At 34.0% G+C, this 20,993-nt stretch overlaps 1 protein-coding gene across 1 annotated transcript in view; it reads right to left on the bottom strand.

Annotated features, from left to right (window-relative positions):
* Positions 1-1,521: 1,521 nt before the first annotated feature.
* Positions 1,522-20,993, bottom strand: part of LOC150096680 (uncharacterized) — a 45,382-nt gene continuing 25,910 nt past the window's right edge. Inside the window, exons 3-9 of the mRNA XM_090408685.1 lie at positions 10,685-10,846; positions 9,125-9,235; positions 8,668-8,806; positions 5,038-5,146; positions 3,071-3,231; positions 2,701-2,911; positions 1,522-1,602 (exon numbers count right to left, since the gene is read on the bottom strand). Coding sequence (XP_090264811.1) covers positions 1,593-1,602; positions 2,701-2,911; positions 3,071-3,231; positions 5,038-5,146; positions 8,668-8,806; positions 9,125-9,235; positions 10,685-10,846 — 903 coding nt within the window. The 3' untranslated portion in view covers positions 1,522-1,592. The remainder of the gene's footprint in view (positions 1,603-2,700; positions 2,912-3,070; positions 3,232-5,037; positions 5,147-8,667; positions 8,807-9,124; positions 9,236-10,684; positions 10,847-20,993) is intronic.

The following is a 20,993-nucleotide window of genomic DNA, read 5'->3' as shown; positions in this document are numbered from 1 at the left end:
CGGTGTTTTGCCTTACTATGCTATCGAATAAATTGTAATGGCAGTTACTACAGTAAATAAAATAAATTATATATTATTAGAATCGGAGCTTGACAAATGCACTCGCATTTTGCCAGCTACTGAGTAAATGCAGACTGGAAAAAATGGAATTAAAAAAAATAATAACTGTCTAAACAAACTCTTTTGAAATTTAAGAAAACAGACGTTTTTTTAGAAAGAATGGCAAACTCAACTCCGCCATGATAACTTGTTTGATGAATGTGGCATATCCTCGTTACCAGTGCGTAACGTTCTTGTCCGCCATGATTAAAGGCAATTTTGCTGTCTCCCCCATTTGGTGGTAAGTATGATATGCTCTTGCGTTGTTACCTACCTCCTCAGTATTCTGCAAAAGGGGTTTAGAGATAATGAATATAATAAAATGTAAGAATGGTCTTTGAAGCAGAATGCATACTTGGTAAGTGGTATTTTTCTGGAAAGGTGCGTCATATAAAGGGCCGTTCTATCATAGTAACGACGACTAATGTAATACATTCTGTATTTTCCAAAAATTAATGTTTTTTTTTTAAATTCTTTATTTTTATTATTTATTGGTCGTTCCTTCTTCGAATGGTTCTCCAACTATGATATACCATCACTATTATGGAACTTCTATTGACATGTTGCGACATATCATTAAAAAAAAAATGGGAGGGGAGTCATAGGCGAATACATTTTTTGCTTACGAGAAGAGTTTTGCATAGTTTGTTAGCCTTAATTATAAATGCAATATATATATAATCGAAAAAAGTATAATGTAATATATCGTATAAACGAATAAATATATTATAATGTAATACATTTTAGGTGATTAATAATTAATTAATATATTATAATACAGCATACAAATGAATAACTATATTATAATAATAACATATAAATGTAAATATAGCATTTTTAGAGTTGGAATAAATAAATAAACGGTCTTTAATCCATCTGTTATTTTTATACGATGAGATATTTTAGTAAAAGTTCTCATTTTTAAGTTTTCAAATTCCACACTTGAGAAGCTGTCACTATTGAATTCGTTGTTACGAATATGAACAATTTCAAAATATATTTCATAATTTATTTATATAAAAGAAAGTTACAGAAACGTTTATGCATTATGAACAAAAAATCATTCTGTACATGTTCAGTTTTTTTTTTTAGTCCCTTAAAGACTGTACATAGACTGATTTGATAAATGAAATGTTAAAAAAAATAAGTGTAAAAAAAGTTATAAAAATTATGAAGTATATTTAGTGGCGTTATTGTACTCATTATATTGATCCCAAATCACATTTTCAAAATATCGCACACAGATTGTCTGTGTAATAAAATAATGGCACATTATCACATGTCGAGTTTGGAAATGTACAAGATTTTCAATATGAAGAATCCAGTATTTCGTGTCACAAAAAAAAAAAAGAGTCCAAAATGGTTTTACGAAAGACAGTATGGTATGCTGTTCTCCTGTCTTTTCTATTGCATTTTCCGATGGAATTTCAATACTGTTTGGTCTTCTATAACTGATGTTGACATCACAGGCATATATGTCGTTTTCCTTTTTCTTATAGTAACCTAAATAAGAAAATATAAAACAAATTAATAAAAATGAAGTTATATCGGAAACAGTAGTGGGTAGGAAATATGATATGAATTCTAATGATTGGCGAGTTGTGTGATGGTAACTTACATCTGTTAATCATAGTTAACAGACGTAGTGTATGGATTATTTCATACAGTTAAGGTGACAGGATTTTTACATTCAGATATTCAACATGTACTTCATTATAATATAAATAATAATATCTTTCGTGTAATAGTTTACGTGTGCTAGATTGAAGCCTTTTGGCTCTACGTTAATAATAAATAATTACATTATTTTTTTGTGAGACTTCAAATTTCGATTTTCGTCCAAAATTAAAATTATGAATAACTTTTAATAATTTAGATTACGGTTATCAAAACAAATATTGCTACTATGATAACGTTTAATTCGGTTATAATTAACTTTCCAGATCAACTCTACCATTGGTGAACAATCGTTAGAGGAATTAATATTTCAAAGTAATTTTTAGTTGCTATCTGAACCTTTGTTTCTCTATTTATTATCAGTGCATCGCCGTTTATACGTTATTTAAATCTCAGACGGAAGTCGTATTATCATTCGCTTCTGCAGCATTGCCTTTTAAAAGATATGTTAGGAACCTCCCCCAGCTGACAAAGAGAAGTAGGGGAAAGAGGCTGAAACCAACGCGAAGAAAAATCTCCTGCTGAGTTAATTGTACTGCTCCTGTTTTGCCAAAATTAAATCATGGTTTATTTTAGAGCAGTTGCTTGTCACTAGCGTAAGTAGAGCGCGTTTTTTTTCTCTATACTCCCCCCTTTTCCCTCCTCCTCCTCCTCCTCCTCTAGATTTATCGAAAGTAAGATAACGGTGAAGCTCTTTAACCGACAGTTAAAAAAAAAAATGAAAATGTGTTTTTTTTTTTTTTTAATATGCTCGTTAAAACTAAATCATCTTTAAGTTATAAAATGAAAATGGGTTTTATAAGTCAGGATTGTAATTCATAGCTCAGTTAATAAGCTTCGGAAATAATTTTGATCTTTTTTTTTTTAAAGCACGGAATCATTTTCTAAATGAAGTTGCTCTAAGAACATAATAACAAAACGTACCCTTCAAGGTTTGGTAGTCCATCTAGTTCCAAATTGTAAGGGAAACTCTCGTCTTCCAGGTCAAAAAACTGTGTGCTGTTCTCTTGTTCTGGTTTGCTGAGAAAATTCCTGCAAGACGTAAAAGACGATACGTAGGTTCTCAATCTGCCCGTTCTTGCTATGATATCCTTCGTTGGTTCTGCAAACACAGAAAACGCTCTGTCTGTTGAATCTAGAAAAAAAAAGTACAAAATGCCAATTTATCATCATAATTTAACTAACGTAATTTTCTTTAAAAAAATGCTGAGTAAAAAAATTTAGTGAAAATTGCAATTTTTTTTCCAAAATGTCGTAATTTTGGTATTCCCATGATTACAGTCTTAATAATTACCTGATCCATCATACTGGTAATGTGATACTTCATTCTTTCCTGGTATTTGATGAATGTAAGCTTGTCCGGATTCATTACTGCTTTGACTTGCATAACCGCTGATAAGCTCGGAAAGCTGTGGTTCGCCAACTGAATACTCCATGAGGTCATTTGTCTCATCCCTGTGAAAAAGAAAAACAAATAATAATTACACCACTTAGAAATGGCATAAGAGAAAATATAATAAAAAGAGATTTAATGTGATCATGTAAATTATTGTCAAACGTTGATAATTATTATTTCGTTATATTTCATAACAAAATCAGTAATTTTACTGCTAGTTTGTCACAATCCATATAATAGATTTACTCGATCACATACAACAGATTTTTCCCTCCAGAAAATGTCGTTTCCTTCTTGCAAACCACACTGAGAACACGCAGTTAATAGAATAGAAGAGAAATTCATTTGAATATTACCCGATTGTAGTAAAAACTCAGTGAATTGAATGATCATCGGCATCAGATGATCAACACAGACCAAAAGTAAATGGAAAATACTCCGTTAGAGATAAGCAATCCAGTAATAAAATCAGAATCGCTTCAGAATCTTGTTTTGAAGCAGCTCCTAAAGAAGTCCCTTCGTGGAGAAAGGTGGGAAGGATATGGATGTTAAAATTTAATATAATAAAAAAATATTTGGTCTTAGTTGATTGTTAAAATGAACTTGATCGTTGAAGCAGTAATAAAAATGACGTGCTCGTGCCAGTAACAAAAAAAAAAGTTTATTTGACGGGTACAAACTTTGACCGCCATCCTGCTAATTGGAGGCCTTCCTGGATTGGAATACGTAGGCTGGATTTTAATCGAGGAACATTCATAAGAAATTCGAACCCATGTCTTTCTTGGCAAAGAATGCCTTTGCTGCTGACCTTGACAAACTGAATTAAGCAACCTCATTGCCATACACAGAATTATCCGTCAGTAAATGGTGTACGTTTCGATATTAATATGAACGAAAAATATTTGGAATCAGACTTATTTCCGGTGATATATTAGAACATTTCATAATGTTGAAGTAGAATAATCAAAATATTCCAATGTTGGACATTTGAAAATTCTTTCTACCAAAAAATCAATCGAAACAAATAAGATAACGTTCACAATTATAAAATGAGATATTTCGTAATCCCTTTTGGCTAGTGACATCATTAATTGTCAAAATAATTGAACATAAAATTGACTTGGGCAAACAGTACCGTAGATATAATTATCTTCTGCCTACGTTTGATATTAAAATGGCCTAGTTATAGCGAAATAGAAACAAAAATATTACTCTAGTTTCAATAAATAATATTAAAATGATATAATAATAAAAAATTCTTTTTTAGTTTCGAACCTTGGACTGCTTTAAACGATGATGATTACGTTGAAATACTCCAGTTAGAGAGAGCTAATAACGTGATAGAAAACGCCTATAATTGTTTACATACGATACAAGTTCAAATATTTTAAAATTCATTAGCCGATTATCGATATTTTATAGTTTCCGCGTTGTTTGCGCGGAAACTCTAATATTCTGTAGCACATTCAAACAGTTCGATCGACTACTGTAAAAAAATGTCCTTAACGTTTATATTTGTAAACGATGTTCATTTGAAAAAAAAATTGGAATGGCTCAACTGATTTTGTAGCATTTCCAAACGGCAAATTTCAGTAAAATCTGCCCAAGCCACACTTCCAGAATAACTTGCGTGTACTGACATACGAACAAAGCGAGTTGTAGATTATGCGTTTTACAAAAGACACCTAAAATATTTTCTTCAAAGCACCTGCAATATAATATCATAGTCAATTATGTTGTTGTAAATAATATCCTAGTTACTTAGTTATTTACATGTGACGTCACTGGATACTATATCGTGTGAAGTCAGGAAAAAAATATATATATATATAATATTATTTTGGAACAGTTAGTACTCAACGTACACATCTGAAATATCACTGAAGTCTTCATAATGATAATTTGGTGATGATCCGCTGTTGCTAATCTCAGCGGGAACAGAAAGATTAGGTTCACCTAAATCGAACTCTTCACCTGGAAAAAAAAAAAGAATTCATTTAAGACCACAAGAACACATATTGAAACTCATTCAAAAACTCTACTATATTCATCCAATGATTTCATGTTTTATAAATTTAATCTGTTAACTTATATGTAATAATTTCCTCTTTAAGTGCAATAATGAGCCGAGTGTAAATAAATATTTTGATTTTCTTTTGTGCACCATACTCTTAAAATATTTTTTTCGTCTTATGATGACTTCGCAATTTTGTGACACAATCTATAACCGTTGTATTAATAGCGACCATGGATGGCTTATTAATATATTGAGATGATTAATAAATAAACTATTGAACTAATAAATTGACAATATTATTTTATTCGTTGGGGATGATTGTCTTTTTTTTTTTTAATTTAATTTGTGTAATGTATAATGTTAAGTTTAATATCATGTAACGATTTAAAAGAAGTACAGGATACCGCCAGTTAGATTGAAAATTTTTATGACCAGGGTGACTAACTTTAGTTACGAGAGGGTTATGTTCAGCTCGTTAATATAATATAGAGAATTGAACGATCATTCCCCCCCAAAAAAAAAACTTTTTTTGGGGGGGGGAATTACGCATGGAGTTAACTGACGTAATACACTGGCTCGACATTCTTAACTACTTCGGCAGTAATGCTAACTCTAAATAAAAGGTATATATGAAATCTTATTTAGTATATAACCTGACGCTTCTATATGTAATATATCATTCACTGCATAGATAAGCAAAACAATATTTATACTAGAAAATATATTTTTGATAACAGCAGATATTACTGAAATCGTGCAGATGAACCACCTCTGTCATGCTTCGTTCTGTCAAGCAAGTCTGATGCTATACTCTTGTCAACTATTCATCTATAAATGTCACCGAAATGAACTCAGTGTTTCTTTTAAAATTTGTGCTGTTTTACTATAATGCGCATATCCACAAACGTCATTTTTAAGTTCTCTGTAAACTTTCATTTGAAAATAGCGAATGTGGATTTACAAGTGGGCGCCTGTGTAATTTGTGTAGGCTAGAGATTTTTTCCCTCCAATAAATTACGTTTTCTAATACCAAAGCTAAGAAACATCGACTATAGATCATACATTTCACACAATGATATCAGTAGTTAGGGCTAGGAACACGAGATGGCAAAAGTTCTGCTATATACTCTTGTCAACTATTGATCTACAAATGTCGGTGGAAACAAACTCGACTACCAATGATGACAAAGTGGATAGCTGGTGCCGACCGATTTCCAATGTTAGGGCTAAAAGATTTTCTTCTACCCACTTTGGGGGAATGGAAAGGCCGCAGAGGATTTAATTATTATTATTTTTTATAATGTACGCCAGTTCATAAGTGCTATCATTTGTAAGAAGCTATAAAATCAAACTGTGTTTATTTTGTCTTTAATAATGCTTGGCGGCATCATATTTTGTGCATTTTTGCAAAATGCTAATTAAACACCTGATAACAGTTATTTTGCTTCTCTGTATGAAAGTTATTCTGGGTTTGGAATTTGAAATTCTTAAATAAATTTGTACCACCACGTTTTGTTTCAATCGGACCGTTTGAAGAGGAATGCTTGTTGAAATTATATGTTACAGTAATTCCTCCCTAGCCTATGGAATTTAATGAAATATACGGCTTAGAAAGCATATTTGATGATGTCTATGTGGTCCATTTTGATCGGTGTGTTTGACTGGCAAAACTTTGACTTGCAAAACGATTCAACCTATATTATTAATTTCTGCGCTAGCTAGTTGGAATCGAATGCAGCTATATAATTTGTTTCTTCTATTTGTTGCTCTCAGTTTTCTGCCTGACTGGTTGAGTAAATAGCATTCTCAATAGAGGGTGGTTTCAAATACAATCCTAGCATGGTTGTTTTGGGAATGATACCGGGTGGAAGTTAATTTGATTACACGATCACCAACTTGCTTATTGGAGGCCAGAATAGCTTCAAATAGCGTTCATGTTTGTGCACAAATAGGATTTCCTGATTATGTAACTCGTCGATACTCGTGTTGGCTTACAACCTTTTATGGATGGGATTATCATTAAAAAATAAGTCAAATATTGTTATTTGACCTATAGTGCTTTCCTTTCAAGTAAATGGGGAGGGGGAAAGACATTTTGCTTCTCTGTATGAAAGTTATTCTGGGTTTGGAATTTGAAATTCTTAAATAAATTTGTACCACCACGTTTTGTTTCAGTCGGACCGTTTGAAGAGTATTGCTTGTTGAAATTATATGTTACAGTACTTCAAGGGAGGGGGAAAGACATTTTGTTCACACGTTCGCTTGTCCAGAAGTGCCAATCACTATCCTTGGTGCAAGTTCAAAGGAGCAGCACAAAAGTGAAATTCACCAATACGACCTTGTTTATTAAATTATTTGCAAGTTGGCAGCACTGCAGTATTCATTGGAACAGATCTTAGGAAGGTGGAAGGAGGTGATGCTATTGTTTAGAATTACGGCCATATATTTGTGTGTATACTCTGGCTGGTGTGCTGCTTTGAGGGATGAAAAACTCAAGTTGCAATGAGACCGGCTAACTAACCTTCATTTAAATTGGTGTATTGTTCCCATTTTTTTTTTTTTTATAATTTATCCTCTTGTAATGAGCACAACCAGTGGGATGTCACAGGACAGGTGTCGTCTAGGAAGGGTTACGAGAACAACGATAACGACATTTGGTTGGTATCTTCATTCATCAGCCCTAAATTCCAGTCGAATATGGTGGATATTTATCAGATGTTCGTTAAAGGGTTTGTTCTGAAGATTCATGGTAATCCAACATGCTATTAGTTGGATATTCCTAATAAACTTGTCACTAGTTGTTAGCACATCAAACAGCCAATTTAATGCAAACAGACTTTTTAAAAACACTTGTGTATATGGGGAAAACTTTTTTTCCCCGTTATGTTTGGCCTTTTTTGAGGGAGATTTAAAATAATCCGAAATTAGTTTAATGAAAAATTTGTAAACCGGTGTCACATAAACGTGTGTGTGTGTGGGGGGGGGGGATTCTTTATTCCAAGTACATTCCTTCCTCTGCCTTTCTTATTTGTTTTTCCCAATGACTTGTCTCCCTTCCTCGCTAAAAATCACACTTAAAAGAAAACGGTTTCGAAAATTACAAAATGAATAAAACACGGCATCTGGCTGTTTACAAAAATCCTACAAGCATTGAAGAATGGAAAGGTTACTGATCGCAGCCACCTTTTCAAGAGGTTCAGGAGGATCGTGCTTTGAAGGAGATAACTCCAGATATGTACATTAATTTCCATACAAAGAATCCTGCTTCGGCCGTTTTCTATCAGTTCTTATAACTCTTAAAAGTTATTGCCATCTTCCAAATTTCCCGACTGGCTTATTTCTTACAAAGACAAACGTTTTTACTACAGTAATATTTTCTGTTACGATTGCTATATTTTATTAATGTGATCATTTGATTTATATTTTATTTTTATTCCAAGAAAAAATTAGAAATTCAGATATTTGAAAAGAATAGTACCTGTATATTCATAGGAAGAAACAGAGTCGCCTGTGTACACAAGGCCATTACAAAAGTATTTTTGTCGATAAGGGTTATATTCTTCAGAATTTTCTTGCTCGTAATTCTTGATTTCATTTCGGTTTTCTTGATAAAGTATCTACAAATATAAATATTATATTTGAGACATAAAAATATTGCATAATTTTGCTGGTTACTGAAGATAAATATTACGTTTTGGAAAAAAAAGGAAGATAAATCTTTAAAAAACTTTTAATTTTATTTTTCTGAAGCTGTCAGTTTAATAGGAAAAAGCATAATGTTGCTCATGGATAGAATTCATCGCGCTAATCTTTATTTAATAATTATCACTGAAACAGCTTTTGTTTAATCCCAATAATTTTATAATGAATTTAATAGCATTAAAATATCACGAATTGGACAATGATTATATATAATATAAATATAAATAATATACCTTTTTCTTCACTGTCTGCTCCTTGAAATCGTGGCTCTTCATATGTTTTCGAAGAGAACTGGGATCCGTATAGCGCTTGGTACAACCATCTTTATTGCAGTGATACGGTTTCTGGAATTCAGACAGATGCATTATATATATAACGTAATGCTACGTAAAAAATAAATACACAGACACATACCAATAAATGAAGAAATAAGCTGGATGAAATGAATGAATAGATGAATATTGACAGAAATGAAATTTTTTCTTTACAGAACGTTCGTAATTTTCAATGAATATCATAGTATTAAATTTACTTTTATAAGATAACAGAATATATATTTTTATTAACAGGAAATGTCGATAATTCATTGCGATTTGCATAGAGTTTTGGGTATAGGAATGTAACTAACAGAAAATATATTGATTGCATTGTAGTTGGTCGCATTTTATTAAGTTTGATGCGTTTTACATGAAAGATTTGGGGAAGCTCAATAAAGGTTTATCAAAGAATTTTTTTTTTTTTTTCAAATGCAACTGTGTTGCACATGTCAAGGCATGTTGACAGCAGTGCCGCACAGCTGCATCTTTAAAACGGGAAGTACCATCTGACCCTACAGAGAGAGAGAGAGAGAGAAGCGATATCAAGAATGGGGAACGGGTAGCCATTTAGGGAACTGAAAGTGTTAAAAGGGCAGCATGAGTTTGGTTTTTAAATCGGTCGTCGGCATTGAAAACAAAAACTATTTATTTGCTATCGCTCTGTGTATAATTTGGAAATGACAAATGGATTGCTACGACCATTACAGTTGATAAATCTTTACTAGACGAGCACCAAAAATAATTTTAAAAATATTATATGTTTGTGGTGAATGGAATCTTTAACCTTTTTTTTAACTGTTAAGAAGAAGCTTCTTATTTATAGCGTAAAATAATCATAATACTATCAGCAGTTTTCTTTTTTCAAACTAGAAGGAAATGTTTTGAATTCAATCCCCCCCCCCCTTGCAGAATTTTTCTCTTATTTTAATGAGTATGCATACGTAATCATGTGCTTGCTTATTCGATTTCTTTTCTTTTTTATATTAATGATTATTCAAAAAATATTTTTAAAATGGATCCGGCTTTGGACATTATTACATTTATCTCCTGAAAATATAGTAATATGCCGTCGTTGTGCAATTCACGGTTTGTAGAATGGGAAAATTTGTGATCTGGATGTGATCAGAAATTAAAATTTCATATGATCTTAAAATTAAAATAAAACTCTGTTTTTCTAATCTGAGTCTTATTGTCGTTCTACACTATAAGTTATGTACTAAAAACGTGAATTTTTATCACAGTTTTAACATTTTAACTTTAACTATCTTCAACAGTGGCATCTTTTAATAATGCTACACTTTTATCCTTTTTATCCCAATTAAAAAAAAACTTTTCTTGAGGGGAAGAAATAAAATGAGACTTCGAAGCTTCTTCTTAAGGATTCTTGGATAGGATAACAGGTGTAATGCATCTGATCTGTTATTATTCAACTGGCTTAAAGAATAGAGCAAGCTATTTGTACTCAGGTTTCCTTACCGCATCTTGATGCGTCCTTTGATGTTTGGCGCGATCTGAAGAATTGCTGAAGCGCTTGTTACAACTGGGATGTTGACAGCGATAAGGACGTTCCCCTGTGTGTGTCCTCTTGTGAATTTTAAGGTTCTCCATCCTTGAAAACGATTTTTCGCAGTGCTCATGCTGAAAACAGATAACAATAATATTTTAATAAATATCTATTTATTTTACACATATTTTATTCAGTGATATTAATATCTATAAAAATTTATTTTGTCAATTGGTGCATTTGCTGTAAAAATAGACTCAAATTCCTGTCGTGCGCATTCAGAAAAAAAAAACGACTTTTAACAGATGAAAAATGCATAGATAGTCTATATAACGTGTTGATTTATACAGAGTTATCTTTGCAATAGGAACACCCACCTAATTACGCGCTGGTCCACTTCTCTGTGCAATTACGGCTCACAGACGCTAGGAGCAGATTCCACAAGCTGTCGAACATCCTCCATACGTAACTCGACCCATGTCCGATGCAGCAACTCCGTTAGTTCACGCCCATTCCGTGGAGGAGAATCAGCAGTTCTCGCATATCCCACACATGTTCAATTGGGTTACAGTCGGGTAAATTTGGAGACCAAGACAATATGGCGAATTCGTTGTATTCCTCCAACCACTCAGTGGTTGTACGAGCCCAATGAAATGTGCCTTTTCCTGATGAAAGATGGCACTGTGGTCGGAGTAGACCTCTTGCAAATATGGATGGAGATGGTCGGCTAACAGGTCCCTGTAGCGTCCACTGTTCAGTGTTTGTGGGATGATAACGAACAGACCTAGGGCATGCCAGTAAAATGTTTCCCAGACTATACACAACCTCCATCACCTTCTTCCATCTGTCGAGGATCCATTGCCGACTTTCCCTGGCCCATGCGAGGCGTTGTTTGCGATGCCTGGCCGTCATCATGGGTACCTTTTGTTGGTTTTCCAGCTGTGGAACCCCAAGCGAAGCAAGGTACGGCGCATCGTGCATGTGGAAATGGGTCGAACCTTCCCGCTGTTGTGCTGGTGGGTGAGCTGCGTGACTGTTGCACGTCGTTGATGAGATGCCATTCGTGACACCTGACGCACACCTCTAGGATCAACCTTTCGTGGCTGAACAATGTGAGCTCATATACGGGATATCTGCTCGTGATTAATCTAGTCTTGGTACACCCTTGATACAATGATAAGCAACCAACAAGTGCGGCTGTTTCCGAAATACTGGCACCTGCCCTCTGGACCCCCCAACTATCTGCCCGCGGTGAGATTGCCTTACCTTGCCACGTTTTTCCATTACTGGAAAATGGTTACTGATTGCGTACAGAGGATAGGTGTGGTCCTATTTATAGTAGCCGCACGTGACATTGATATCACGTGGTACTTCGTTATCGCGCCGAATATGTAAATGGGGAGGGGGATGGATTCCTAATGCAAAGCTAACTCAGTGCATACTTGTAAATTATATATTGCACTAGGGGCAGCCATAATATCAGTTATGGGTCCGGTCCGGTCCATGGCATTCCATTATCTCTTCTGAAGAAATTGCTGTAAGAATTGTCGTTTTTTTTTTTTATTCTCTTCTCGCCAAATCTCTCTCTCCCTTCCACTATCATTCTTCTGGTAGGAACATAAATTTCTCACTCACTTAATTCTAATTATTTCACTTATTGTCTGTCGTTGTTAGTATATTTCTTGGTTTCTAATTCGGAGTGTGGTTTTGGGCGCCGTTTTTCCTTTCAATAATATTCGAATAAAAAAAGTGTGTACAGATTTAATTTTATCCTCTCTCTTTTTGCGTTTTCCGTGCCTTGTATCCATAATTCAGAAAATAAGTTGCATTTTTGTATTCAGTTTTTTGTGCGTAGTTATTTGAAAGAGTTTATAGTTTTGTGAATCAGTTCTCTTGCTAGATCTTTTAAGAATTCGGGCTATTTGAAGACATTAAAAACCTGTTCTAGAAAAAATTTCATTTTTCTAGAAAAGGTTATGAAATATATTGCGATATACAAAATTATTGAAAATGTATTATCTTATGATCTTGTTGAAAGTGACACCATTTTTATAGAAAAACAATGACAAGTAGATTTAGCTGGTTTCTAGAAAGAAAAGTATTAATAAGATAAAATGTCGATTAAAGAAATGTTTATTCTCATTTCAATTTGATATTTCCTCATTTTAATATCGTTTATAAACTGCGTGGAACGTACTGGTATAAAAATATTACATTACACATCAAAACTGTCGCGAGTAACAAATTTTAATTGCTTATTATTCCAATTTTTTCATCGTACTTCTGAATATTTTTAATTCTAAAAAAATAAATAATATATGTATATTTTTATACATTTTAATATAAACGCAGTTTTCATAAAATGTCGCGAAATCAACCGTTGCTATGTTGTCAAGGAAACGAAGCTATTGGCAGACGACAGGCGTAGTTATGCTTATATTTTTATGAATAATGTCATAAATGTTTAGCTGTTTTGTCTCTTCGTTTTATGTTCTGTGCAACTCCGTTATCGTGAAGCGTTTAATTAACTCCTATCATCTATGACCTTCAGGTAAGAGAATTTTTATTGTTTGGTAATAAACGTGTTAATATTAACCATCTGCTTGTAGATAATTAATTGATACTGTTGCTAATTTAGATGTTATCACAATTATGTCTGGCGTGTCATATCTCAAAATGTTACTTGAAGATGAATCTACCCACTGCTATCTTAGATCGTTAGCTGATTATTTTTCCAGAATTTTATTTTTTCTTCACTTCTTATTCCTTCGGAAAGAAATAAACTCTCTTATATTGAATGAGATGGCTCGTTAATGACCTCTATAGCCATTTTTGGGCATCTTGAAAGAGTTCATGAACACACACACACACACACACACACACACACACACACACACACACACACACACACACACACACACACACACACACACACACACACACACACACACACACACACAAAGGTGTGATATTTCTGGAAGGGTGAAATAAGATCATTTGATATTTTATATTAAAAAAAAATTTTTTTTTGCAAAACTTTGTGATGAGCCTTGGAGAGTGCAACAACACACTTATAGAAAAGCAGGTGGTTCTGAACAGTCATGAACAGCATATAAGACAGTCTCACGATGCCATTTCCTGCCTCTGGTAAACCGAACATAGCATAAAAAGATCAACTCAGTTACCACTTATGTCTACATGCAAAAAGTAAAAGTTTGGAGTGCAGGGATTTGCCCAAGTACTCTAAGCGTTATCCACCCTCTTAATAAAGAATTGGCCGTTTTGTGTACAGGCCACTGTCCTTAGCCATCTGCGCATATCAATAACAGACAGTCATGTCGATTTTGTTGTGACACCTGATCTTCCTGCATCCGGTGCCGAGCAACGAACTCGGTCGCATCTTTACTGTTTCATCATCTTAATTCAGAAGCATCTGTCTACGGAAGAGTCAAATGTCTATCCTCTGCTTTTGGCGCCTTCGGTCTGGTTCCCTACTTGTATCAGCATTTTTATAAAAGCTAACGGTGAAACCCCCAAGTGTTTAACGGCTTATTTCTTTGACATTCTGAACAAGCAAGTGGCATAATCTTCAATGATGAACACTTTTTGTTTGATTGGAACGAATATTTCAAGAAAGTATTGAAAATATTTATGTGTTCTTAGGGGCGATTATAAACGGTTCTTATCTGTGCTCCTTGCTTTTAATTATTAAAGGAACCAGTTCAAATGGGAACATCCTTTTTTTATTCTGAGTTTTTAGTAACACATGCTCAATTTTTAATAGCTAGCACTCTGTATCTATTACGAAAATATGAATAATTGAAATCACCACACATTTATGTGAAGAAATATTATACTAACTTTATTTTTGGTACATTTATTTAATTTCTTGCAATGTAAGTAGCTGCTCTTTTTAGATATGTTCGAGTATTTAGAGTAAAGAAAGCAGTCCTCGTTGTCTCTAAAAAAAGCATTAATGCATTGAATATTTATTTATTTGTTATGAAGAAATTTAGTATTAAGGTGAAAATATACAAAACAGCCAGTTAGTCAGTCACTGAAACCTTCAAAAGTAATTTCGAATTTCGTTAGCAGAAGTGTCCCCAGTCCAACCCCTGAAAGCGGAAAGTTTTTTCCTTTTCGGTCTCTCCCAACCACCTCAACATTTTAGGGTTCTTTGACCACACACGAGAAAAGGGATGCAATAAAAAAAGAGTCATTTGAATTCACTTGGTGGGCGCTGAAGAGATATCATAGCCGGAATTAACTACTTAGAGATGTTAGATAAGGCTCTCAAGGGAGAAATGTGTTTCTTCGTACTCCCTTCCTCCTGAAGATAGGTCAGTAAACCCTACAACATATCGAGGCAATGGGAAAAATCGGAAGGTCGAAATCTTTCCTAACTTTTGAAGAGGGGGGGAGGGAAAGGAAATCTCTCTCTTACTTGTGAAACGTACAATTGGCAATGTCATATTTTCCTGTATGTTTGTATATTTGTATCCTATGTGCAGTTTTTTTTTCCCAATGCTTTCAGACTCTGAAAGTTGGAAAAACATTGTTGACAATTAGCAAACATGCCTTTCAACTTTAAACTACGTGCAAAATATATAAGATCACAAATTACATTGAATGGGATTTCTATTTTTATACTAGTTCACCAGAACTTTTTTCAGTCGGCTTTCACATATAATAATTCTTAATCATGCGTTATCTCTTTCCATACTTGTTGATGGGAAACATCCGAAGCTCACAGAAACCGACCTTTGGTTTAAATAGCGTACTTTCAAGCAAAAATGAAGTCATTCCAGTAATTTTCATTATTATAATAATCTACGTTACTTGCATTTAAGGCCTGCGACCTAGCTAGATTGGCTTTCGTAACCATAATTTTAGTAAGATTTGTTTCATACCTAAATGTATATTTTTTGTGTATAAATTGCATGTCTTTTCCTGGCTTGTTTGCCTGGTTACAAGATAGAAAAATCGAGTGTCCGGGATGAAAAAAACGTACAACTTTCCAATGAGACCAGCTGACTCGTCTTCTGATAAAAAATAAATAAATAAAAAACTTTTAAAGGTTTTCTTTGTGTCCTAGACGGGCTTAAAAGCCTGGTCTTTCTGGCCAAAATGGTTCGTATGAGCCACCATAACCGACTGAGTTACGGTGGCTGGTTAGTAATTTTTATAATGATTCCAAATACCAAACATCAACAAAATCCCAATCCTAATAGCTGTTTAAGGCATTCTGCGAAATGCATTTAGAATATGTAATAATACTCGCAAACAACAGCAGCCCTCAAGTAATTTGAAAGAAATAAATGCTTAAGATATGATTACCCTGAGAGCATGAACTCTGAAGCGGGCTTCCCAATACTTATATTACGTGAACACTATGTGATTTTGATTGGCTTAAACCCTCGTTAGTAATTAATGATTAGTGAGGATTCTTCACAACATCATAGCCCAAATTCATATTCACACCTGGATCTATCCGTACAAGATTTTTGAGACCTTATGTCTATTTTGTGAGATGAAAACCCCGGGTTTTCATCTCACAAAATAGACATAAGGTCCCGTTATAAACGCGTCCTATACGGAATTCGAATCCCCATTCTTTCAAACCAAAGGAGATATCGTCGATACCAACTGAGCTACGGAGCTTTAACGTCTTTCAAGTCGGTTTTGTGTTGGTGAGAGAAAAACCAACAGCAAGAATATATTTAAACAGATCGTTTTCATGCATTAAATTATAAAAACAGGAAAGGGGAAAATGCTTTCATGTGGTCTTAATATAAATATCACCGAGAGTGATTCTGTGACTCTCGGTCATAGCATCACTCTCAGTTTACGAAGCAAATCCTCTGCAATTCGTGCCTCGTGTCATTGTTCATTCACATTACATCTAATCTATTTAGCTTCTTCTTAAATCCGCATGCCTGGTTGGCCGAGTGGTTAGCGTATCCGCTCTCTAGCCAAGAGGCTCCGGGTTCGAATCCCGCCAAGGGCATGGATGTTTGTGATTGTCCTACTAAGCGTTTACCACATGTGCTGCTATGTCTTGGCGCAGTATGACTTTTGATGTCTTTGCGCCATAAAAATCAAATTAAAAAATCCTCTTAAATCTAGGAGTAACGTTTAACATACATTTTGAAATGGTCTTGAACTATCTCCCAATTGATCTACTTTCCACCTGTATCCTAATGTCACGATAAGTCTCCATATTGCCTCCTGCATATGAAGACTTATCATGTCATTTTCCCGCTTTATAGTTGCACATATCCTCTCTTCTCACCGGAGCATGTATCTGCCTGGCCACCCACATGTCAGAACTACGTGACTGCTCCAACTGAGTGATAGCTGTAGCTGCTGGCTTTCGTCGGCTGGAACAACTTTGATATGGCACTTTGGGGGGAGGGAGGCTGAAAAATATGACATTTCGTATTGATGTATGAATAGATGTCTCTAGAACGATCTCAAATAATTGAAAGGATTTTCCCCAATTTTTTTTTTAAATGCGGAACGTAGTACCTTAACTTATATTAAAATTTTATAATTTTCGAAAAATTGTTGAATATGAACAGAATCCAGTTTTTGATTTATCTTTCTTCTGATTTCAAAATATATTTTAAGCGAATAATCGACACGAAATTACACCTATTCATGTTATTTGTGATGGAAAAAAGTGATTTAAAATCACTTTTTTCCAGCCTGGTTAGCCGAATGGTTAAAATATCCGTTCTTCAGCGAATGGGCTATGGATCCGAATCCCACGGGCAGCATGGATGATTGTCTTTAGGTGGGAGATGAATTTCATCGCCGGGTGTGAAGCCACCGCCTTTTTTAAAAAGTTCTATGTTTGCTCTAGAGCAGGGTTTCCTTATCATGTAAAAAAGAAATGAAAAATATAAAAATACATAAAATTAATAAAAAAATAAAAAAAGATTCTACCCCCCCCCAACACACACACACACACACACACACACACACACACACACACACACACACACACACAGTATTTCTAATGTACTATTGCTTCAAACGTTTTGTGGTGGGAGTCATATAAATAAAGTCAAATAAATAAAATGTTGCAGTATATAGTCAGTGACTGGTCATATTACAGGAATCATTAAGTCCCAGATTCAAACTGCTGTAACTCCGGCTCTAAAGCGATCAGTCACTTTATTCAAGAAATATTTATTTCGTCACAACCTGGGTTTGAAATATTAAATCCAATTAGTGAAAGAATTGAAGCAGCACTTTGAAAAAAGCGAACCGAAAAAAAAAAAAAAACTTCTTTTAAGATGCGTAAGTACTTAACAAGAGTTGTTTTGCCCTTCCGTTCCTCTACAAGTAAGTATTCAAGGACTCTGATCTGATCTGATTTTCCCTTTCAGTCGTTTCCGACCGTAGGTGTCTTTGTAGGCATTACCTAAGTATTCCTCGTGTGACTTTTACAGGGTAGTATACCATTGCTTTCCACTACCTCCTCGCCCCCCAGTTTTATCCGGGCTTGGGACCGTCTTATGACTGGGACGTATTCATGACTGTAATAAAAGTTCTTCACGTCGCCGACGGGAATCGAACCCAGGTCTCTCCGACCAAAGGGTCGTCTATACCGACTGAGCTACGCAGGCTCTCAGGGACTCTGACTGGACGAATTTTACACAGAATTTCTATTTGGAATCCTTACAAAAATCTGTCGAGCGATTCCAGTTTTGTTTTAATCGGAATTGAACTATATGCCGGGACAAAGAGGGAATAATGTGTCGAAACTGCATACGACAATAATTCTGGCCTAAATAGATGAAATGTAATAAAATTTAACGTTTGAGATCTAGGATGAACACAAAATGATGTCCATAATTCAGTTTTGTGTTCAATCGACGCAGTTTTATTGGGAACATTTTGCAAAATGATTCTGCACTGGTTGGACAGAATTTAATTAAATTTGCTAAGAGGTGTACCTAACGTCGAAGGGCTGGAGCGGATATTCTACTGGTCCTTCGTTCAATTCTACTTGAGCCAAGGAACTATAAAATGTTGAAATTGAAAGCTATTCCCCTTTTATAATTTTCTTTTAGTAGCAAATCAATTTGAAATGGTATTTTTTTTTCATCTGAACCATTTTAATAGCAAAATTAAAGTAAAACAAAAGTATGTATTCGTTACATACGATATAAACTGGTATAGATTCAGTTGTTAGAATAACGATCACTATACGATGAATGCAACTATGAAACGTACATTTTTATGTCCATTGTGTACAACTAATCATTTCCTTACGTATTTTTTTTCCCCTTTGCTCCTTCTCAGATGTATAGGTCGTAGATCTTTAGACTTCGGGTAGTAGAGCAGTTTTATCCATGTAAGGTCATTATCCTTCTGAGATATAAAGAAGCATAAAACCACGCCTAATCTTGGAGCAGGATTTTCTGATTATCAAATTATTTTATGGCTACTGTTAACATACGAAAATATGTTACTTTTGGTATAGTTTGTATAAATGATTGCTGCTTTAAACTTCGATACGATAATACAGAAGAGTGGTAATGGCCAAGTAGAAAAATTTGAAAACTTTAAATAATTAAAAGGCCACATCTCGTTCTACTATATATATATATATATATATATATATATATATATATATATATATATATATATATATATATATATATATATATATATATATATATATATATATATATATATATATATATATATATATATATATATATAAAGACGAAGAAATCAAAAGGTCAGAAAATTAACGTCCAATAGGGGAAAAAACCTATAAATGTACACTATGTAGATAGATTTTGTTTATTTCGAAAGAAAATTTTACACCTCACATAAACAAATTTTATAGACATCACGTTATATTTTTTATTTTTTAAAAAAAAAGCTCATTAGCATTCCGCTGAATGAGTTTTTTGTTAATGGAGTATATCAGCGGTTGGCAACCATTTCAGATTCGCGGGCCACATTCAACTTTTATTTTTAATAATCGGGCCGCAAGCGTTTAGTTAAGCGAAAATAGTAAGTGAAAAAAATATTTGCGTTATCAATTTTTATTATATCAGTCTTAAAAAACACAGAAATATTTAAAGTACGAGATATGAAACAAGTATGAAAATGAAACTCAATGAAAAATTATTATCACGTAAAAACAAAGTAATATAGATTATGCATCACAATATTTGTGTCTCCCTGCTTTTTTGGCAAGCATCGATAAAATTTTTGGATATTTTCTAAGGAAAATGCGTTCTTTAATGTGCGCCAAAATCTCGGTTGTCGTCGGATGAAGTCACCTTTGTTATCCACACTCATGATGATCACAAGATTGACTCGCACCAAGTTGCACGGCGATATCAAGAAGTATAGGTATAAAATTATTTTTAATTTATTATTCATATTATAAAATGTATTATTTAAATAATTAAACATACGGGCTACATGCAATCTATGTATGGTCAATCTTTTATGGACCGCCAAAAATGCACATGTGGGCCGCCGGTTGCCGACCCCTGGAGTATATAAAGATTATATAGCTTGTAGTTTTAGGAAAATACTGATGAGGGAAGATTGTTTCGAGGAATGAAGATATAATAATCATCGTCATCATATAGATATAGTTGCAACCATGAACTGATTGTTTTTTCTCTGTTTTTAAAAGTAATGTTTAGGAATTATTGTTCGGATTTGCCTACTGTAAATTGCAGGATTTTTAATACTTAATATTGACAGTATTTGCCCAGGGATTCTGTAGTTTTATAAATGGATAGTTTCACGTCTATAAGCGATAACAATCTCAAAACATATCGTCGCATTTTTATACATATTTTCGCTATCGTACGCATTTTTATTCTTGTTAACAGGTGGGTATGGTATACTTGGACGGATAAAAAAAATCTATCTGGTTTCTGTTTTCTATAATAAATTTGATTTTGCTTAGCTGTGTAGTTCCGCAGTAGTCTTCAGTGGGCAGAGCTGTACTGTACTCCTTACAAGATGAAACTTGTATTATTGCCAACAATAATCCGCATTTTAACCTTGTTAGCGAATTATCAATCGGCGTTGGTTTTACATCTGTAGCCTCTTGAAAAAAGACTATTTTGTGTCTTGGAAAATTGGAATAATGGGGTAATAATATAGACAAAGAAATCAGTTCCTTACAGATCCTGCTACGCTCACTGCACTTATTTGTTGGATTTAGTTAATGAATAAACTCGAGCAAATAAAGTGTGAAAAGTATTTGAACTACTCGTATGTAAATTGAACGTT

The sequence above is a fragment of the Typopeltis vanoorti genome, chromosome 18 (genome assembly GCF_054136105.1).
Source record: "Typopeltis vanoorti isolate ZY-2024b chromosome 18, IOZ_Tvanoo_1.0, whole genome shotgun sequence".
Classification (NCBI taxonomy): Eukaryota; Metazoa; Arthropoda; class Arachnida; order Uropygi; family Thelyphonidae; genus Typopeltis; species Typopeltis vanoorti.
Note: the sequence above shows the minus strand (reverse complement) of the source record. Positions and strands in the feature narration are given on the sequence as shown.